We start from the raw sequence: 23,590 nt of genomic DNA, 5'->3' as shown, positions 1-23,590 counted from the left end.
ATAAATCACTAGTTTAGTGTCCTCAAGAGATGCAAATGGATGACATGAAGATCAAGTTTACTTTAGTCACAAAAGCTAGAGCAGTGGTTTGCCTTGTTTTATACCAAATTCTACCAAGTAGGACCACTTTCTTGCAAGCATTGTTTTAAACCTCAAATGCATAAGTAACAAGGTCCATATGATTTAGATTATTCACAAACAATAAAAAGAAAATCAAACCAGTCCCATCTTACTGCATGGATATTGCTAATCTTCATGGGTTTATATACTGGAGATAATTTTACCTGCTATATTCTCCATATGTGTAGGTGCCACAGGCATAAAAAGGTTGCTGGTGTGCTGCTTTCTAAGAAATCATTTAGCATGTAGAATTACTTCAAACAGGCAGATTCTCAATGGACAAATACAGCAGCTGGACAGGCACTATCACTATGAAAAGTCTGCATGAACATTCCAAGTTCCAACATATGCAATTTTCTTAGCAATGAAAATCTACCACCTAATCAACTTTCCCATGCCAAGTGAGCCTTATGTAGCTGCAGCAACGAGCTGCTTTTTCTGCAACTGCTACAAAGCAAACAAAAATAAGAAACTGGCAGAGACACCAACACAGGAAAACTTCTCATATGTGATACATGTTTCAAATAACTCAATACACCCAATTTAATAAAAAAAAATCACTTCTAATGGAGTTACTTGAAATAAGTACTCTTCAGTAGACCTAACCTCTGGCAGCATAAATTATGCATCTGTAAAAAATATAAATGATGACAATCATATTGTATGGGATACATCGTGTTTCAGTCATATTTGGATACTGAGAAATATGATAAGGAATAAACACTCGACACATCACATGCCCCATGACTGAATGGATCACTCAAAACACAGGAATTCTTCCAGACTCACACTTTTAATTCAGCTAACAGTGTGACCATGTGAAAGCTGTACTTTCCCAGCTACACTTTGCTTTTGCTTTCTCCTCTGCCTGCATGCTTACCGGAAAGAAAAGACAACTAAAAATCCTGACAGATCACAGACATTCTACCATAATTATATAAAATAATATTTTAATCTGAGGAGGATTAGTGTACTGAGAAAATCCATGTGATATGGATGTGGATCACACAGTTAATAAGTTTGCATATGGCTGAAATTACTGCTTTGTAACTGCACAATACAAAGACAAAAAATTGCAATTTACGTCCTAGGACACATATTCAGTGCATCCTTTCACCCACTGCTCTTTTGTCTCACAGCTCTGTTAAACAGTCAGCTGCTGCCAGATGCTCTGGCTAGAAATGGTCACAGATGGTCAGTTGTCCACTTAACAGAGCAGAATGCTCTCCTCACATCTCCCCTAAACCAGTATCTCTGCTATATGCAGCAGATGAGACTATCTAAGCATGGCCAACAGGCCACCTGACCTAGTTAAAACTGCAGGTCAATTTTGATAATTTAGTCAACGTTCGCTCTCCACACTACCCTGAAGTAAACTATCAAATACTGTGTCAAGTCCTATACCACTTTTGCTGATTACACTGTAGATCACTTCTTTTTATGAAAGAAGCTCTCTGTTCTATATGTAAACAGAAGCACCTTCTACCTCAGGAAGATACCAACACATCTCTACTAATGCATACTGCAAGACCTACAGGAGGAAACAGAGTCAAGTGATCAATGGAAAGACTCCAATAGGACTCAGAAAGCTCTGTTCCCTAATCTTTGTCCTGCAAACACTTACCTGTACTCCCTAAAAATATTGTAGGATAACAGCACACACAAGGGCAACTTGCTACTACGGTGAGCAAGAAGTGCTTGCTGCACAGTATAGCTTAGATGGAGCTACAAATAACAGAGAAATAGGCTAGAAATACTAGAGGAAAATCATTGGTGTTTTGTATTCATCTTTCTCTGGTCCTACATGAGGCATAGAGAAAATCTGAGAAATGTGTATTAAACTGAACTTTAAGAAGATATGTCCTTTACTAGCAGTATTTACTAGCTGTAAGTTCTGTATCTTGTGACAAGGAGTTGAGTGTCCATCTTTTAACCTGCACAAGATTTAAAAGATCTGGTATGGTCTGAGAGAGGATTATTCCAGCAAAGCTTATTGCGGGGAAAATAGACAGCAAAGCCTAACACTGTTGCCTTACAGGTCTAATGATCTAAGCCCTGCAAGACAATCTTTGACTTTGACATCTTCCAGAAGAGTTAAGAAATTTTTTTTATACTCACCTAAGCCACTGACAGTGTACTCAAGGTCACTGGCATCCAACAGAATTGGTCCATTCTCCTGCTGGCCTTCCTCCTTGTAATACAACTTGTACCCTTGAATGGCTGCAGTGTCCTCGGAGTCCTGCTGCCATTGCACTGTAATGGTTGTACAGTTCATCGGCTCCAAACGTAGCTCAGGAGACTTTGGGGCTGGGTTTAGAGAAATGTATATAATGTTCTTTATTGTAGAAACAGCTCTCTTTCATACAACAATCTGGGTGTCCACCAGTCTTAATGCTCACTCAGGACTTTGAATCTAGCTCATTTGTGTACTCACATAAATTATTTCTATATTATGATGCCTGACTCCCTATCTAATCAAACAACTTATTTTGGGATAAATCAGAATATAAAACTTCACAGACAGTCATAAAATTATCTCCTCTTCTGAAGTGAGCCAGAGCAAATGTGATTAACAGTAGCATTATACCACATCAAGAACTACTAATTTGCTAGAGTATTTCAAACTCAATGAAACCCAGAGTAGATGGACAGGGACTACAGCTAAGCAATAAAGTTACAAATCCAAATCTACATCTTTTTCAAGCTGTTCATGCAAAACTGAATGCTGTTTTGCTCAACATTAATAAATAACAATGTAATCCAAAGCACAATTACAACAACTTAAATTAGCCTTCAAATATGAAGTCAATTTGGATATTCAAAACATATGTGCAATTTGTTTGTAATACAGACGTACATACATCAACTCATATCCTTAGGTGCCTGTACACGTTGATAATGTGCAATGCCCCAGTTTGCAGAAAGGTGTTTTACACTGAACATCAGTGGGGTTTAATAGGAAAAAGCTGTGCTACCACTGGAAATGAATCTAGAAGCTGAAATATTTGAGCAGCTCACAAACATGAATTTAAGTTCCCTGTCACCATGTCAACTGTGTGAACATCAATACATGGAAAGAGTCAAAGACTGACACCCAAACAATGTAACAGCTTTTCCTCCTCCAGTGACATATAAATCCTTCAGAAGACAGATTAGTTCCTTTTCAAATTTTGATCCTGAGACTATGTATTAACTACATTTCATTTACTAAAGGAATTGGAAGGCTTTGCAGTGTATGCACAGATTCACGATTAGCACACTATTTTCCAGATCATCAGGAACAATGACATGTAATGTGAAAACCTATTTCAATCCTTGCACTACCTGTCCCAAAAAAGAAAATCATAGCTTTCAGCTGCAGCCTAGCTGATCCCATCTGTACGCTGTGCTAGTAACATTAAGAATTACCTTTCACACTTGTAGCCTTGGGAGTCCGGTGGGAAGTCCACAAAGATGCCTCTCCCCAGCCAATCCTTGTTGCAGCAGTGATACGAACCAAGTACACACTGTCAGCCCTCAGGCCTTCAAGGAGATATTCATCTGAAGTACCTGGAAGCTCTAAGACTTGGATTTTGGTCTCTGTGCTGAGGCGGAAAGACAGACGGTACAGGACTACCTGACCTCTCCTGTATTTTGCAGGGATTGGCAGCCAAGAGATAAGAATATCTGTAGGACTCCTACTTGTCAAACTGATTTCAGGAGCTCTTAAAGGAACTAAAAAGGAAAAGACAGATCTTTTGAGTGAAGGGCAAAGAGATTGGAAATTCTTGTCTGACACCTTAGCTCATGATGAGGTGCCAGTAATGTAAGAGTAAATAATTGAGAAGGTTATGTAGATTCTTCATAATTTTAAGGTTAACTCAACACTGTTCCTATTTCTCACCTTCTGCAGGCAGTATAGCCTTAACAAGCTCCTTTCTTTAAAGCAGCCAACATATTCCTCTGTTATTGCTTCCAGCAATAATCAAAAGGCAGTCAGCACCTTACTAGTCTAACAAAATGACCGTTTGGGTTAGTTAGATGCAGCAGCTTAAAAAGAGAGCCTAGATGACAACCTGTTCTGTTGAAGACTAAGGGCATGTTTTCTTCCACCACTCATGTAATGAGGGTAGTAACTCCTGGCAAAGAGACAGGCAGACAACTAAAGTGGCAATGTTCCATGCTGCCAAAGCTTAACCCTGTCAGAATTTATTAATCAGTTCTAATGAACAACAGTTTATTGTTGCTGTGATGTTCAGATTAGCTAAATCATTGCACAGAAATAAGTCAGTAGGGTCTTTCGTGAAATTCTGATTCAACTGAAAACACACATGGAGAAAAAAATACAAAGAAGCAAACAAAAAAAACATGGGAGGGGGTTTAGTAGAGTAATTTTTTCAAAATTTGCAAAAGATGCAGTGAGTGGAATTTGATTAATGTTTCAGGTGCCCAAGAGAGTCACAGAGTCCAAATCCTATGCTATTACTGGGTTCCCTCCATTGGTGGAGTTCTTAAAGATCTAGACTAGTTATTCACACAAAACCTTTTCAGCACAGAAAAAGACACTGTGCAACATACGAAGTTTCTCTGTAAGAACATTATTTCATTCTCATTCCTTTTTTTTTTCAGCTGGCTCCATATTACACTGTGCATATCCAGAAATCTGACAGATGTCAGTGGAAATCTGGGATCCTCAAGAACATTCAGTGCAAATAAAGAAGTCAGTGCTATGTCTTACCATCTTCAAGGGTGTGCTGGGTCACGTGATCTGACATCTGACTGGCTCCCAGAGGCATATAAGCAACAATATAGAAGGTGTAATTGCTGGCTGGTTCCAAGTCATCAATAATGTAATGGGTTGTATCATTTCCAATGACTACTTGGTACTCTTCATTATTTAAACCTGGTACAAAACAAGGGTTAGACAAACAAAAATGCCTGACAATTCCCAAACAGCACAGTATCTTGGCTTTAAGGTCTTACAAAGTCATTTCACGTTCCTCCATGCCTACCTCTGTTTTTTCAACCCCAGTAAGTAAAAGCTCTTTTATGCACAGGAGTAACTGTGTCTTGCTGTGGTGTTTCAGGATTTTCCTGAATAAGGGATGCTGAATGCAATTCTAAAATCCATTTAGAATTAGTCACAACAAACTGTGCCCAATGTACAGTAACACAACAGATAAGCTCTAATAGCCTTATCATTCATACCAAGCTTCTACATCTATTTGTTTAGAGTCAGAGAGGTTTTTTCAAAACCTATTTACAGAGCCTTTCTATAGCAGACTGCAAGGAATGCAAGGCCTCCACTCCATCAGAAACAAAACACCCCCCCAAAAAGAGAAACAAACAGTAAGAATTTATTCAGCAAAAGGACCTCATTTTAGCCCTGCAAATTCTATTACACTTGATTGACATCTTTTTTTTTTTTTTTAACTTGGAGAAAAGCCAATAAGAACAGACCAGAATGAACTTCAAAAAAATGTTTGTCTCCTTAGTGAATTAGTTAAAAAAAATCTCAGCAATTCCCATTAAAGTGTGCATAGCAATGCATGCAGCAGCCCTTGTCTTTGTTGGGCCTTATTCCTATAGAGGAAAGCTGTAAAGTGGAATAGGTATGGTGAAAGCTGCTGTGTTAAAAAACAATTCACACCAAGTGCATGTCAACTTAATCAAAACTCTCTAAGTATCAGCTCCTCCTCTTCACAACTGAATTTATAAACAACACGAAAGGCAAAATTCCACCATTAAGTTTTCCCACATTTATGAATTAACTTGATAGCATTTTAATTAGACAAGATTACCAGCATCTCACAACAGACTAGTTAATGGTGTGTTAATTAGGAATTGCAAGGCACGATTTCTGACCTGCTAAACAAGATCCTTGAGCTCAAATTAAAAGGACTTGTTCTCTCATTGAATGGATTGCTAGGCCTCATGCAGAGGCCCTAATGAAACAGCCATAATAGAGAACAAGGCTTGCCTTCCACCACAATCATTGTTCCCTTTGTACCTTTTCTAAACCACTAAGAAGGAATTAACACACTCCAACATGCACACTCATCAGAACCTTGCTATTATGACCCCGATTTGAATGAAAAATATTCTGCTTAAAGAAACAAAAACCCAAAACAACAAAAAAAACCCCACCCATAAATACAACCCCCCACCTGTTAGTTTCTTCAGCTGACTTGATTAAAACGTTTTGTTGTTTTTTTTTTGTTTTGTTTGTTTCTTTTTAATTGAGGAAAGGACATGAACCTGTTTTTACAGTGGAACAACAAAATACTTGAGTTGTGAAATTAAACAATGAGTGATGGTATCTTTTGTATTCAAACATCTACCACATTGCAAAGTCGACAGAAAAAACTCTACAAAAGTGCATCTAAGTAGTGTATTATCCACTTTTCCTTTCCATTACAATTAATGGAATTATGAGCACCAGTACAACTTAAGACACTCAACAAGGACTGTTTTTCTATTGCAATAAAATATTCTTTGCTCACACTGACAAAAGGGGTTCCCAACTGAAATAAGAGAGCCACATATGAATACAAATGGGCAACATCCTCAAAAAAGTTTACAGACTATCACTTAGGAAGCAATTCTTCTTACAGAAGTGCAATATACTAACCTTTGAAGTTCCGACCCATGTTTGCCAATTACAAATGCACGCACATCATTGACATTTTGTTTCCCACCACTGTCATTACTCCTCTTAACACAGCCCTCTCCACTCCCCCAGTGAGGATTTCTTTACTAATGCAAAAGGATGCACAAAAGCATTATACTAAATTAAATACCACAAGACAGTCTGGAAAGGGAAAAAAAGGGTAGTTGAGAAAGCAAGTTCAAATAAATCAGAGGAGTTTGGCTGCTTGCTTGCTTTTTCTCTGGAGTTTATTTTGGGTTATTTTAATTTCATTTCACAAGTATAACTACTGTATAGGTAAGCAAACAAAGCAAGGTTTGCAAAAACACATTTTCAGAAGATGCCTCCTTTCACTGCTGTGCAAGAGCATATGCTAACTTCCCTAAGGACAGTTCTGCAGTTTTCTTGGAACTTACCCAGTCTGCTGCCACTGGACATAGCAATTACCCAGATAACTTGTCTAGTGTGTCTTTATTCCTATTAGCAGGATATTGTGAGCATAATACCTCAGTGACTGCAAGTGTGGAGAGTAACTTCCTAAATGTCTTGTCTTCCTTATCTTTTAAAACTCTCCCTTCCTTACAACAAAAATCTCTTCGTCCTGAAATACCTCACTTGCAAAGTATTGCAGTATTAGAGTAATTAAGCTGTCCTTCCTGTCCTCTGCTTAGCAGATGGCAGACTGATATTCCACACAGAGCTAAGCATCTGCAGTCCTGTCACTGAATAAACCACTTACTGAGTTTAAATGGGAGAAGAAATCACCCCTAGAAAACAGAGCTGCAAGGCAACTTACTTAAAGCCACGCACCTAAGAAATTTTCAGGTCATCTGACAATCACTTCTGCTACTTATGGAAAATGCCTGCTTTCTACTACCTTAAAGCAATTATACGATACCAAGGGATTTTAAAATGTCTAGTAACTAATTTTTATTCTAACTATCCATTCCCTTTTTTACAGGAACTTATAAATAATTTCAGAGACTAACATAAACCATTCACGGCTACTTGAGTATACATGCAGCATTATAGGAGACCAAAGGGTGAGAGGAGAGTGGAATTACCATTCAGCCAATATTCATTCAAAGAAAAGACAGTTGAGCTAACTAAGTATCAATTGTTCTACTCCAAAATATGTAAATGCCAGTAAAGTCACAACAATCTGAGGATCTAGAAAAAAAAAACTGTCTCTGGTGAAAAGTTCAACTCTAAGTCTCCAAGATTCGATTCTATGCTCTGTCCTTCTCTGCTAAGCACATACACAGAAGCAGAAGCTCCTGCTGAGGACAGAAGGAAACTCAAGTGAGCAGTATGGAGGCCCCAGATTTGAAAGTCCATTGTTAATTTCAAAACCTGCTCAGTAAGGGTAAGGTGGAGGAACACTCAGTCCCAAAAATGAGACTATGTGGCAAAACTATTTTTCCCCAAGCACACCTGTTGATTACAATCCATATTTATATATGGTATGCTCTGATGCAGTCTTGACTAAGAACCACTCAAATCTGACTGCTTTTGCAAGGACATTCAGGTTCTTACCACATACAAGAAGCAAAACAGTGTTTAAATCAAACTGCTTACCTTCTGCTTTCATGTAATGTACAGAGTATGCAATGACTTTGTCTGAATTATACAGTGGCCTCTCCCATGCCAGCAGGATCGCTGAGCTTGACATAGTTTCAGCATGGACATTATAAGGTGCACTGGGTCTGTCTTCTGACATTACTACAGTAAGCCTGGCCCTGGAGAGAATAGATCCCTGGCTGTTCTCAGCCATGCACTGATAAATGGCATCATCTTCAGGAATTATCTGGTTAATCACCAATTTACTGAAATAAAAAAAAGGGAAAAACTCTCACATTGTGGATACACATAGCTCTACATAATGCAACAATAGCTACATTTGCTTCTGCTTCATCAGATTAGTGAAACTGACTTAAGTGACACAAATGATTTTATTAGGAATTAATGTGCACCCATGAAATTTAGCAACTTGAAACATTAATCAAAATCTGACGTGTTTAAGCCTGTAAAGCCAGGCACAGTGAAAAAGAACCTATAAATCTATTCCCTGCCTGCAAAACAGCAGAACCTTAGGGTTATCACTTCTTAAGCAGCTCTTTACCATGAGCTACTCGCTCTGCAGAAGTAGTGAGATGAAGCCTCAAACAACTAGCAAGACTCTGGTCTCTACTACACTACTGTAAATCTACAACAACTCTGTGGTGAAACTTTCCAGTTTCCCACTCACAAAAGACATTGATCACAAAACCTTTGCTGAACATTTTAGGTATTGCCTCATCTGCATTCCTTCTGCCAAGGACATATCCAGAATTACAATTATTGTCAAATTTCATGTTTACCTGAGTTATATCTTGCTTGGCTGTATTTACTGAAATAGTATATAGTTACTGGAATTTCATCCTTAGGTAGCACAGCTACCTAAGCAACAGCTAATCTTACCTGTTGTACATTTTTATTCTACCATTGGAGTGTATTCTCCTTCCATTTTTTAACCAGGATATTTTGGGAGTAGGATTTCCTTCTGCCTGACAAGCAAAACGAGCAGTACCAGCTCTAGGCCTTGTTAAACTTTCCGGCGATTCCACAAACGAAGGTGGAGCTATGGAGAAGTAACAAGGATAAAAAAATACAATAAAATCAAGCCTCCCACACATGAAAGGACGATCAGATTAATAACAAGTTTTGCAGTTTTCCACACACAAACTTCTCAGGTCATTCAAATACACGTACATCCATGCAGAAAGCACTGCTCCATGTGACAAATGCATGCTGGTTTAAAGCCACATACTATCTGCACAGAGAGCAACATTTCTACATATTTTTGTTCATGCACTTATGAATATGGAAAAAAAAATCAAATTGCAGCCTATGACATACTAATCATGAAGCACATATTTACATATATATATAAAACATATTTCTACTTTGTTATGGGATTCTCTTCTAAGCTGAAAGACTGTCTTCCCAGAGCAAACATTGCACCTAGGTATCTCCAAGTGCAAGTAAAGTGATAGTTTCTAATTGAAATGCTGAGTATCTGACATTTCTCATCTAAGTCAACAGACAGAAGAAGGTGGTCACAGTGCTGTGATCTGTTTCATCTTTGCAGTCTCATAGAACGGTTTAGGTTGGAAGGGACCTCAAGGATCATCCAGTTCCAACCCTCTGCCATAGGCAGGGACACTTCCCACTAGAACAGGTTGCTCAAGGTCTCATCCAAACTGGCCTTGAATCTACAACCTCCCTGGACAACCTGTTCCAGTGTCTCATTACCCTCACTGGAAAGAGCTTCCTCCTAACATCTAGTTTAAACCTCCTCTCTTCCAGTTTAAACCCGTTAGCCCTTGTTCTGTCATTTCAAGACCCTGTAAATAGTCCCTCCTCAGCCTTCCTGTAGGTCCCCTTCAGATACTGGAAGGCCTACAAGGTCTCCTCGAAGCCTTCTCTTCTCCAGGCTGAGGAGCCCCAACTGTAGTTGCCTGTCCTCATAGCAGAGGTGCTACAGCCCTCTGATCATTTTCGTGGCCCTCCTCTGGTCTCGCTTTAACAGTTCCATGTTCTCTTTGTACTCCAATACTCCAGGTGGGGTCTTACAAGAGCAAAGGGAGAGAATCACTTCCCTTACCCTGCTGGTCATGCTTCTCTTGCTGCAGTCCCGCACATGGTTGCTGTCTGGGCTGCATGTGCACATTGCCAGTTCATGTCGAGCCTTTCATCAACCCAGACCCCCAGGTCCTTTTCCTCAGGGCTGCTCTCCAGCCATTTGCCACCCAGCCTGTATCTGTGCTTGGGATTGCACTGACCCAGGTGCAGAACCTTACACTTGGCCTTGTTGAACGTCATGAGGTTGGCCTGAGGTCTCCCTACAGCCTTTGGCACACTCAGCCCAGTAGACAGCACAGCTCAAGACACCAACTGTTAAAATGCTGTGGAAGTCAAAGCAGGCTCACCCAGCACAGTGAGAGTTGCCATTGCCACTGTGAAGTTGCGTGTGCCTGGAATAGTGGCTCGACAGACATAAACACCAGCATGCTGCACCTTTACGTCAGAGATCATGAGGTTCCCATTTCCAAGGACACGTGTATTGAAGACGTCGATGGACCTATGGTCTGTTTGAGAGAGTGGGAGAGGTGTGGTTAGAAGGCTGCTCAATGTATCTAAATCACTAGAGAGGGTTGTCTAGGCTGTAGCGGCACAGAGTAGAGTTTAAAAGTCAAGGAACACAAGTGGAAATCACAGCTAAGCTTTCACAAGTTTCTATTTTGTGTTTGCTTTGTTCTTCACTCTAGTTATCTGCCTATTCAGATAGCTGTGTCTCACCACATGGTAGGTAGTGTATATCTGAAATTCACTATTAAAGCTAAACTATAATTTCCCAGTTGACCTCCCCAGTTGCTTTGCACTACGACTCAGTTCATCACTACTGACATCCTCCATCATCTTTACAAACAGGGATCACTGACCTTCTGAATTATGCTGGAGTGAACATGAGTATATTTGAGCACCATATATTGCACAGTTATGTTCTATGAATTTTTTCTTACTTGTTTGTCTGTAAGAGCCACTGAATCAATTAGGAAAGGTATGTTTAATTCTTCCACTGTTAGAACTAAAAATGTAGGAAAACTTTGTGATTCACTTCTAAAGGTACAATCCTGACTTCCACCTTTAAGTACAAGTCAGAACAAAAACAGAGGTAGTTTTCTTGGAAAAAAATGTGATGCACTGATAAATGTTGTTGCTACATCTCTTCTCCCCTTCCAGGCAGACTACTTAGGGTTTGACTATACACCTCCATAGTCCAAATGGCCCATTAACACAAGGTCCAAATTCACAGAGTGCTTCTATGTGAATAGAAGAGAGGGAGAACATTGACAGGATTGTTTCATAGGATGCAACTACTGCAACCTGTCCTAACTCACTGTTGATTATACTCTGAGTCACACATCCCTGGAGGTGATGACTACCCAACACTTTGCCCACACTGCACTGGATGCAGTGCAAGATTGACAGCAGAAATGGGGAGTCAAAAGCCTCCAAGAAGCTCAGGACTTTTCAGCAGCAGTATAAAATTACACAACTAAAAGTGTGCTACGTATTCTACCCTAACCTACTCATCATTACCACCTACATGAAGCCTTGGAAGTGTAACCTAATTGCTGAAAGCTTTTCTTTTCAGTTTGACTTCCTCTCCATGGGTTGAGGGCTACAGGTTGTAATTTCAAGACCTACCTAAGCGACTCCATGAGATGATAGGCTTCGGATTCCCTGTGGCTACACACTCTAGTATGACAGTCTGATGAAGAGACGCTGTAATGTTTTGAGGACCAGCTAGTATGGATGGCTTGTGGAAAGGCTTCAAGTCTGAGGCTTTGGAAGGGAAGAAAAAACAAAAATTAAGGAAAACCAAATAAAATGAGACCCATTAAACAAAAACTCAATTCAATATGAAATAAACCATAACATTTTAATGATGCTTAAATTTACACCAAAGCCTTATTTCAGTAGTTGTGGAAACATACACTGAACAGTATGTTAGCCACAAGATACAAGCAAGCAAAATTTAATTTGGCCAAGTGGTTCAGTAGGCAGTTGTAGCTCTTTAAAACATGTAAATGTTTTTGCTATGATGTCAAAAGGAATGTAATGCCATTGGAAAAAAAAAAGCACAGGGTGAGTACCTGGAATTACACTCAGCACTGCCTCAGTGCTTTTACGCCGATTGGCTATTGTCGTGGCAACACATCTATAATTCCCAGCATCCTTCTGTTCAACCCCATAGATCTGAAGAACACCTGTAGGTAGAGCAGTTATCCTATCACAGAAAACAAAAAAAAAGAAATGTGGATAAATGTTCAGCCAGTGAAAACTATCGTGGAGTTAATGACTTGATTCACAAACAGCTACTGCTACACTGACCTGGTAACAGCAGGCTGGAGACTCCAAAACATTCCCTATACATGACTCATCTCCCTGAACTTCCGAACTACAGGTGAGATTCTTTCCAGGATCATGATGAGAGCAGAGGAATTTACTTTCAAAAAGCAGATGGTTCTCAACCTCAAAGCAATCATCCCAACCTTCTTTAGTCAGGTACTTCATCACTATTCAGGCTGGCTGATTTTTGGCCTAGTATACAGTCCCAAGAGAATTCATTTATTCTTTCGATTTTTATGTTTCTCTTTTTGCCTTCCTTTGCATGCTAAGTATATTAGACATGTTCAGCAAAAGTTACATGTCCAGAAGAATAGGAGTAGGTTCTACAAAAACAGTCTGGACATGAAAAGAATCTATGATGTATACTTCAACAATTCAAGAGAAGCCTCTAGTGAAGAATTTCCCTAGCTTGAAGTGTTGTGACTCCATTTTCTGTACAGATAATTCCTTGTTGGCCCTCTGAAGGCAAACAGGTTCAGCATCAATTTTCTCTGAAAGCATCCTGCTAGTTCAAACCACTGTCACAGATGAAGTCCACCTACTCTGTATTCCACAGCAACTCACATTCTATGTAGGCAAAATAGCAGGTGATTCCGGTCTGCACTCATAACACTTGCTTAAAATTCATTAACATCATAATCATTACTACCTGTTTTAATAGTTGCTGTACTATACACTTCTAAACAACATAACAGCATACAAGTAACACAAGTACATTACTTTTTCATGTAACAGCATTGCAATTATTGAGACTTTCTTCTTCTAGCAGGCTGAAACTGATCACAGAAAAGAAATGACATTCTAAAATGCTAAAGTCTACCTACCTGTCCATGACTAAAGGCAAAGTTGTTCGATTCACTTCCCATGTCACAGTGGCAGGAGGGTTTGCTATTATTTTACAGGCAAATCGAGCTACTCCACCTTCTTGGACTTCAGTGGAAAGTGGTTGGATTTCAAATGCAGAAATGGCTAAAAATAAGAGAACATCAAATTTAAAGAACTAAAGCAAGGGAAAAATCCTGGCTAAACCAAACTCCAGATCAATGATCAACTTCCAGAAATACTTCAAATAACATTTTCTACACACAAAGAAGGATGGGTCATCTTTGCTCAACAGCATGGTTTCACTGGTTGAAGGTTTACTTAACTTTGCTTTAAGCCAATTCATCAAAATGAAACTCTCACATAAAATTAAGCACATAAATTGGCTGGTATATAGCTGCAAAGTGTATCAGTTATTAAACTAATGACGTTCATTCAACTCAACTACTTTGGAAGTAGCCCCATTACCTAAACAAAAAAAAAAAAGTTGAAATTTAAAAAAATATTTGGTTTCTGAGGGTCATATTTTAGTCCTTTAATAATATTCACCTTAGCAAAAGTACTTGCAGTTGTACAAGTTCATGTTTGATGTGAGAAAAAAAAAATCAAAGCCAGTCTCAAAATAAGTGTAATCATGTAAGAACACTTTCATCCCAAAAATCTGAGCAGTCACCAAGAGGAAGCCTGATGCACAGAGGAGCAAGGAAAAGCAGTATCCAGGCTTGTCTTACTTCCTCACTACACAGACAATGTGAGTTCACCTGAGTCAAAATAGCATTTTCCTAGTACAGCCATTAACAGATTTTTTTAATAGAAAACATACTGCTTTACATTCCCCATTTATTTACTGAAAGTGTGATGCAACAAACTCAGCAAGCCTGCTTAGCTTTCACAATAAAATCTCCAGGAACTAACAACGGCATAGATAATAAGAAGAGAAATCAATGCAACATGAGTTTCAGAGCCATAATGTAGCACAGCTGCACCACCCAGCCACTGGCATAAGAAAGGACCCTTTTAACAAGGCAGCAATTCTACTATCCTTACCAAAGCAAAGCTCTTACACCCCTTTCAGAGTTTCATCTCACAACTACATAATTACACTGAGAATATTCTTATATTAGTATGATTATTTAAAGGGACAGAGTGAGACAACAGAAACACAATATTTGGGGTTTATGTATGTAAAAATAACTATTTACATGCATCCATTCCATTACAGCTGAAGATTAAATACAAAAGTGAGAATCCCAAGAATTACAAAAGAACTGAGAATTAGTATTTCACAGAACACAAAATGTCATTCTGATAGCAAGCTAGAACAGATTTAGCTGCAATCAAAATCCAATCAAGTTGTTAACTGAAGCTGATATTTAAAGAACAATTTTCCACCTGAGCAGAAACAAGTCATTTCCTTTGAAAATTAGTCTTTAAAGACAGCAAAAGTCAGAACCAGAGAGAACTTTGCAAAATATTCAGAAAAACTCTTAAATGTCAATAAATTCAGTCTTACAAACAAAAAATCCCTGCTTACTTCTCATCTAAATTTACACATTATCAGTTCAGCTCAACACTTGCTCCTTCTGTATCTCGTTTCCTTATACAAATCTCTGATTTCTTCTTAATTCTGACTTTGTTCCAGTAAAATCTGTTTTTACAAGTCTATTGGTGTCTTGTGAAACCTGACCTCTTTGTAACAGGCTTGTTTTCATGGCAAGCGCTGATACCAACTCAGAACCCCAAGAACAAGTCATTAAAGCCATGCTGTTAAGAGGCCAGAGCTCTATAAAAAGGATAAGAAACAAAGTCTCAAGAGACAGAGGTTGTTCCCGAAAACAACCCTGCAAAATGCAATAAATGTAAGTGCCTTTTTATTTGAGTTCCCCCCCTCTTCTTTAGTCTATTTAATCATTTTGTTCCCAGATTTATAGCCAAAAGAAAACAATTAATGTTACTCCAAGAAGCTGATGCTCCTACCCTTTTTAACTTACAAGATACCAAACAGCACTTACGGGAGCAGCAAATAATAGCCAGTATCTGTTTGCTTTTATGAATTCCCATGATTCAGATATAGGTTTCCATCACATATAGTTACTTTTCAGTGTATTTCTGATGACATAAAGCACAAAGTTCTGTCCAATAAAGTTATCTATACAGAGAGTAATCATAGTTCAGTTCTAGTATGAGTTCCCTCTATTGATCACCTACTCAAACCACAAATTACTACCGTCACACCGAGATTAACTATCACAGAAATGCTGCTGGTGTCTCCTGCTCCATATTAATGAATAGTGCAAGATGCATATAGTACTCTGCATATTAATCTTATTATGCATGCAGAAAGATTTTATGCACTAAAGCAGGCTTACAAAACCCTGAAACCTCACCTCTTTATTTGTTTTAACACAGCAGCAGTCCTTCACTCACTTTAGAGAAAGAGAAAAACAAACAAAAAAGAAACACACTACTCTCCCACTTCATTCACTCCTGAAATGAAGTCCTGAAGCTCCTCCAAGCACAAACCCAGGTGTCTTGCTGCCTTACATGCTGCACTTCCTACGTACACACACTTTGTATCATTAAGTGATTTCTGAATGAGCTTTCTTAGGGGAAAAAGAAATCCCAACAATCTCCATGTTTATTATTGTAAAAGCTTGCTGGTTTCCTCATAGCTGACACTGGCCCAAGACTGGGCTGCAACTGTATACTAAAGAAACAGAAAGAATGGAAGATAAAACCCTTGAACTGAAATTACTCCCTGAACTGAAACACTGGCACACCATTAGGCTTCATCTAATCAGAATGCAGCAAATATTGAGAAACTCTCCAGCACATGATACCAACCACTTCAGTGTTTCTTAAGAGATAATGGCCGCTCAGGTGAACTGCTCAGGTGGAAAGAACAAAAGTGCATGATGCCATTTGTAGAACTTGCTTATTAATTCTATTCAGAATTACACAATAGCCCTAACCCTTTGAATAAGACCAAGATTTTTTTCCTTAAGTGAGGTTTCACTTAAGAAAAATAAACTTATACATTAATCTATGGCCTCTTCCAAATGAACGGCTAGATGACAAATTTGGTATTGAATTTTCTACTCTTGATGTAGTTTTTGTGAAGCTCTCTCTTTGAAACATTGTTTTAAAAAGAAACAAATACTCATGTATATTAGATTGTAGTGATGAAGCCACTTTTCCTAGAGTTTAGTGTGATTTCTCAGCCGTTACTGGAGGAAGGCTGAAAAGAAATGATGAAAGGAGGTCTGCCATGCCTTTTGGCTCTATGGACACATATTCTCAAATTAGTTGCTACTCAAAAGGCATGCTCTGGTCTGGATCTGCATTGGGAAAATCCCCTATGTGATTACTGACAGATCCAGACATGTGACAAGACCACAAACACAGCTATTCTCCCCATTTCTGACGAAGCGGTTGGAGTACAGAGCGCTGGAGCAGTCAAGTGATCTCCTGGATAGATGTTTAATGAGTTTCCCAGGAGATGCTAGCAAAAATTAAATAAAGGACTGTGAAATTCAAGTTCTGCTTAGTAGATAAGAGTTCAGAGGTGACTGCCACACAAATGGAGCAACATGGTGAAGTTTTCGTAACTGTAAGTAAAAGGAGATTATTGTGAAAGGGAGTTCTGTATGCACTACCACAAGCACGGTGGTTTCTTACATTCACCCTCAGAAATTTAAACAAGAGTTGTTTGCCCTATAATTATTTTTTAAATAAAAGGCATAAAATTAAGAGATTTCAGAAGAATGCAGAATCTGACCTGTAAGGAAAAATTCTAGAAGATCTGGGACATGACCAGCCCTGGAAAAGGAATATGGAGAGAGAAGTGACACTCTTACAAACATACAAAGAAGACATTAGAGAGGACAGGGAGCCATGGCTCATTAATTAGTAAGAACAGAAAAAGCAGGGAGAGACTTTGTAGCTCTAGGAGAGAAAGTTCAGGTGAGCTTGTTAAAGAGAAATGTATTAGTAAGGATGAGGTAAGTAAGGAAGGGAATACAGTTGCTAGCAAAATGATTGCCTGCGCTGTTACCTACCCACCTGAGGTCAGTAACTTTGCACCTGCCACTTTCCTCACACCAAATGCTGAAGTCAAGATCCCTTCACAAAGAAAATAATTTTGTCCCTCAGAAACACCCAGAATCTATTAATGTGTTATTGATTTTTTTTTCCCCAGGCAAAACTACAATTTACAGTAGATTTTTATGAAGACACTCCAGATTTCCAGCCTTTGGCTGCCCTCTCCCTCTTCTCTTCCATTCATCTTAACACTTCAGAGCTTTATCAGTGTAACACTTTCTACATGGTTAGGCCTTAAAATCTGTGGATAAGGTAAAATAATGAAGCTAGTACATAAACAAAGGGATATCCAAGGAAGAGTCAGTGCCAGGAGCCCCCCTCAGCCCAACACAAGTGTCAGTCAGCAAACAATCTCCTATCGCAGAATGGACAGCTGAAGTGCGCCACAATGCGACCTCATCTGGACCACAGTTTGTACACTTGCTATCAACAGCTGATGCATTTGACTACTTTTATCAATGTGCTTACACATCTCCATTGTTTCCAAGCCAAGTAAGTTGTAGTTTGAGAGATCCTAGGCTCCCCCTTAAGCAAAACCACAGGGACAGAGGCTCATCCCAGGGGGATGGACCTGCTCGTCCCAGGATACTGTGATATTGTTACTCTCTTCCATTTCCTGGTATCACAGGTTAGAAGATAGTGCCTGACTTGATCTCTCCTCCCTTCTCTTGCTTCCACACTCTCAGCTCATGGTTTGCAGGGGAGTTGGTGGGCAGGCATTGAGCCACCGAGGCCTTGTAGGCCTAGCTCGGGGTGGGGACAGCTTCTGTCTACCCTTAGGCCGAGTGAGGGTGGAAGGGATGGAGGACTCTAAAAGGCCAGTTTGGGCCAAGTAAGTCTGGTTGCCTTTTGTATATATGCTCTTATAAATAGAATTTCTCTTTAAACTTCCAATCAGTGTGCAGTGTCCTCATTCTTACTCGTGGAAAGGGGTAAGAACCGATTCTGTTCTCCAGAACTGGGTAAGCTTGTGGCCCAAACTGGCACAGAAGTCAATAAACTTATTTCAGAGAAAAAAAGTAATGAGATGATCAACAGGTATGGAAAGTAGCCTCTGATGCCCCTGCAGCTGTCTGACTACAGCGGTATGTACACCAGAGAGGTCTCAGTTGGAGCTGAGTTGCATCGGTAAGGGGAAGCGATATCATGCAGAACACATTTGTATCTTCTAGGCACAGAGCAGTGTTAGGTCATTCCATCATAGGGCAAAGAGGAAGACATTTTAATTCAAACAACATACTAGTAATGGCATTCTTGTGAAATACCAGAGATTTGACTCTTCTGATAAAGCACAAGTGTGGCTTTTACCTTAAAGCCAGCTGTTACTTTTAATTTCTGCCAGAGTTGGCTTACTGGAATTAAATCTGAGGGAAAAAACCTTCCCAGTAGCAACTAAGTAAAATGTTTGATTTTAAGTTCATCAAAACTTTCTCCATAAAAATTCTAGCTTGAGACAAAGCATGTATCTGGGTATGGTTACAAGTCATAGAATAATGGAATCATAGAACCATTTTGGCTGGAAAAGACCCCTAAGATCATTGAGTCCAACCATCAACCTATCACCACTATGGTTTTTAAACCACATCCCCAAGTCTACACTGAAATGAAAGGTAGTCACAGGAGTGCAAATAAGGCTCCCTTTTAAAATAAGCTCTCTACATTGTTCAGGAACACAGAGAACTGAAACCCCACTAGAAATATCATGCAGGATGACATTTAGCCTATCACCATGCTATTTGTGAAGCAGATTTTCACAAGTATGTCTTGAATTAACTGTATTTCCAGAATAAATCTATGTGTTTTCTTCCTAATAAGAAAACAAACAGACAAATAGATGTTTCTCTGTGACTTTATCAATGTGAAGAAATTCTTAGTTTGTGATAGCATAAACATTATAGCAGCAGTTTTCAAGATGATAGTTCAGAATTGTATGTAAAAAGGAGCCCAGTCTCAGGCAATTACCTTAGAGCATTACCATTAAATAACAGGGAGGTTAAACGAGATTCAAACTGCTGCATTGATTTGGCATTACCAGTAATTGATAAGGGACACCTATTAATCTGTCTGTCCCAAAGATTTTTGTTAACCAGTTGCCATTTAGAATCTCCTAGCTGGCATTTTTTACATTTTAAAGAAGGTCAGCTGGAATTACAGCTTGTAGAGAATGCAGTCACACTCAGATCGTTGTTATTCTGATGCTCTGGAAAACACTGCAGAGCGGGAAATCAGAGAGTTGTATTTTTAGTACACATTCATTTAGTGCTACAACTTGAGTTCTCTCCCTACCATTTTTTTTCTTAAGCCAAATTACAGATTTTATCAACATGGTCTGAAATGTTGGGAGCTACTGGCATAGCTCTTATTGGCATCCATGCACTTGATGTTCACAAAATCTGAAAGCCAGATATTTAAGACTGATGACACATTTTCCAATTTGCTGATCAGTAGAAGTCTTAGCCTTGATTTCAAAATCCTCTGAGTCAGGATCTTACCCTAGAGAGCTAAGAGACCTTTTATTGAGAAAATACTGTGTTCCCTCAGTCTTCTGGATAATGTGTTACTCCAGAAGTCTAGGAAGTATTACTTTGTTTCGATCATAAGAAGGGAATAAGGAAGACTGGAAGGGAAAGGAGTTGTTCTGATTGGTTTTACAAATTCTTTAAAAAAAACAAACCAAACAACCAAACTTAAAAGTATGTGTGAAAACACAAACCTAAACAATAAAAAATAACTATAAAAAGGTCCCTATATTGCAAAAACCTAACAAGATTAGGAACTCAGTTTCTACGGTGTGAAAAACAAGTAAGCACACAGAATGAGCCAGGTTTGGCCCTGAAATCTGATGTCCCTTTAGAAAAAATGAACCCTTCTCACTAAGTAGTGTCTTGTTCCAGGTATGAAGCAAAGCTTTCTGAAGCATCTTAAAATCACATTGTGATTTCTGCTTCTGGAGGAACCAGAAACTGCTCTGCATATGGGGGTAATTACAGAATGCTTTCACTGCTAAATACCAAGAATACCTCAAATGAGGTAATGAGTGAGGATTTGCACTATCTACTCTTTCTGATACTCTCAATTCATTACCTCTGCTCTGGACAAATCTCCCCCAGGGCCCCGACCGCCATCTAAAAGGTGAGCTCTTCTGCAGAGCTTAGTGCCAGGCAGCTACATCTGGGAAACAGTCTGGTAAAACCTACAGTCACGTTATTGCAGAAACATTTACTCCTAGCCTATCATACACTTAGTTCTGTCACTAAAACAAAGAGAGGAAGGTGCAGTGGAAAAAGAGACAGCAGCATGTTTTATTTTTTCCTTCTTTCTCTCTATTCTTGACAATCTGCTAAGAGATATGTAAGAAGGGTAATTTTTGGACAATGATTTCCAAAGTAAGATGCAGATCACTAGAAACTACTCCCCAGTTTCTTATTAGAAGGAAAAAAAGAGAAATAAATAATTAGCTTCATACATAAAAGCCACACTTTTAAACAACAATGCAAAACTGTTTCTTTCTGCTTTAAAATCTTTGCACAGCCATGTCCATGGCTGCCCCCCAACAGAAAAGAAGGGGGTGGGGGGGAAAAAGAGGACAAAAAAAAGAAAAAAAAGGTAGCATTTGCCCAGACACAAACTAGTCACTACTTTTCTGGTACTGATGAATGCTATAATCTAAAGGCAATGAAATGGAGAAGCAAAGAGGTCAACAGCCTGAGCACCCTTGAACAAAAGTTCCCTTGGAGATGTCAGCTGCAATCTCATTTGTTTCCTCTAACACTTTCAGGTCCCCCTGCTCCTTTCTTTAAAGCTCCTAATTCAGTGGCTGACAAATGATGACTTTCAAAATCTCTGTACAGGAATAACCAAGTCTGAATATGTCCACTGAAAACCATTAAGCACTCCACCATTTGAGTTAGGATGAGTATTTCTGGCCACACACCCAAAGTTTTCACCACCAGCTTCTCCAAGTCCAGACTAGACTGAAGTTTAATGTGTAGCATTTCCTTTTCAAAAAAATTTGGCAGTCAAGTAGTCTATTCTGGACTAGGTCTTCAGGGAAATGTGGTCATTTATTCTTTCTTTACTACAGGGTCTTCCTATTCCTTCTGTCTTAGAGTATTCCCATAAAGTAGGAAATCATATTGTCTTCTCAACATAGTGAAAATTATTGTGAGCAAGTTTCTGAGCTACCCCAGCATAAAAAGAGAAGAGGATTCAAACTGATGCACACTGAGGACAATTGATAGGAAAGGAGAAGAAATTTGATAAGGAAAGAATTAACCCCCTCCAGGAAGAACTGGTAACAGACTTCTTATACACCCTGACATCCCCAAGTTTGCTTTTATTTTTATTTGTCCCCTCTTTCAAAACCTCTTCAGAAGTACAAAGTCTGAAGACAGGGTAGCATCTTTGACTGCACCAGAGGAACAACAGAAATAAGAACAAATGAGGTATGTTTTGGAACCACAACCTCTTTCTGCACACACGAACATCACTACTAGCAGAAGCAAGCTCTACCACTACCATTTAACTATTGTCTCAGCTGCTTCCAGTCCCATAAATTTTTGTTTTCTGGGCATAGGACACATTAAACGGCACACTAGACTCTCAACACTTAAATATGTGGCTGATTGTCTAAGCTTTCCTTCTTGGACAAAACTGCACATTCATAAGTGCATGATCACTCTTCAAAAAGTTCTCCTGAATGCAGACACATGCATGAAGGAACAGAAAAGTACAATCCAACAAGGTGACATTCAGAATGTACTGTTTTGTCATTATTCCTTCAGACTACTGGAACTGACATGCAGCTTGTTATCCATGTTATTAACATAACTGTGACAACAGATGGGATGCTAGGAGGCACCCATACGCTACAGAAAGTAACAGGAGAATCCTTACTGACATACTGCTGACCCATAAGCACTTTATTTTACTAGTTGTTCTCTGGTCCATCAGGTGCTCTGAGAGCCACACTAAGATGATGAGATTCAGGAGAACTGCAATGTGGGGGCATGCATTGAAATTCCCAGTCTGTGAAGCAAGAATAGGATAATGCACCCAAAAATCTTTCTCTTTTACCTTAATCAAATCAGCTTATGATATTGCAACAACAACATTTCCCACTTCTTCCAGCTCTGTGTATGTAAGCTGTTGAGATCATGTACATTGCTTTACTACAATTCAATCTTTTAATAGGTGGCAAGAAATATACCACTACCACCCCTCCCAATGAAACTAGGCATACATACCACCTCAGTAGTCATCACTAACACTGCTTTAAAGGAAACAAAAGGCTGAGAGTCAGAAATATGTGGTTCTATATAATCAACAGTTTATTGATGGTGTAACTGACATACCATACTGAGTCACGTAAACAAGCATGAGAGATTTGATCTTTTCACTTTTGAAGCCATCCCAGCTGGAGTTTTCCCTTCTCAGTCTATCTATCATCCAGGCAACAGTGTGTGGCCACAAAAGCACACAATAAATGCTAATGCACTTATCAAGGAATTCCCCTCTGCTCTTCTGCAGACAAGAAACGTAGGAAATACTACAGAAAAGGCACACAGTAAGCCACATTAAGCAGCTTCAAAGCTGTTCTACTTGTGTGGCTGCATGCATTCAGGAGAAAGAACACAACACTTTCTCCCTTGCAAGGACTGCTTTCCTTCAGCAGTTTGCCAAGTGATTGCTGTCTAGCATCTATGCTTAATCCTACAGATGCCTTTCTTTGGAGTTGTTGCTATTATGTAAAGAATTAGTTCTGCTTAATAGCCCAGCTGTTACATGGGGAACATCCAGCACAGTTTTGCACTTTATAATACAAAGACAAGGATCAGAACACAAGCTGGATTGTGCAAGCAAAGATGAATCCCCTTACAGCAAATCTAATTTGGCATTAAAAAAGCCCAACAACACAAACACAAACAAAACCCCAAACCAACCAAACAACAAAATAAAAAC

At 39.1% G+C, this 23,590-nt stretch overlaps 1 protein-coding gene across 1 annotated transcript in view; it reads right to left on the bottom strand.

Annotated features, from left to right (window-relative positions):
* Positions 1 to 23,590, bottom strand: part of PRTG (protogenin) — an 80,009-nt gene that overhangs the window by 37,083 nt on the left and 19,336 nt on the right. The window contains exons 3-11 of the mRNA XM_064157102.1: positions 13,531 to 13,675; positions 12,451 to 12,584; positions 12,002 to 12,139; positions 10,720 to 10,878; positions 9,209 to 9,368; positions 8,327 to 8,574; positions 4,838 to 5,002; positions 3,529 to 3,834; positions 2,239 to 2,427 (exon numbers count right to left, since the gene is read on the bottom strand). Of these exons, the coding sequence (XP_064013172.1) occupies positions 2,239 to 2,427; positions 3,529 to 3,834; positions 4,838 to 5,002; positions 8,327 to 8,574; positions 9,209 to 9,368; positions 10,720 to 10,878; positions 12,002 to 12,139; positions 12,451 to 12,584; positions 13,531 to 13,675 (1,644 nt within the window). The remainder of the gene's footprint in view (positions 1 to 2,238; positions 2,428 to 3,528; positions 3,835 to 4,837; positions 5,003 to 8,326; positions 8,575 to 9,208; positions 9,369 to 10,719; positions 10,879 to 12,001; positions 12,140 to 12,450; positions 12,585 to 13,530; positions 13,676 to 23,590) is intronic.

Source organism: Pogoniulus pusillus, chromosome 17 (assembly GCF_015220805.1).
Source record: "Pogoniulus pusillus isolate bPogPus1 chromosome 17, bPogPus1.pri, whole genome shotgun sequence".
NCBI lineage: Eukaryota > Metazoa > Chordata > Aves > Piciformes > Lybiidae > Pogoniulus > Pogoniulus pusillus.
The sequence above is the reverse complement of the archived record's forward strand: the minus strand, read 5'-3'. Positions and strand labels throughout refer to the sequence as shown.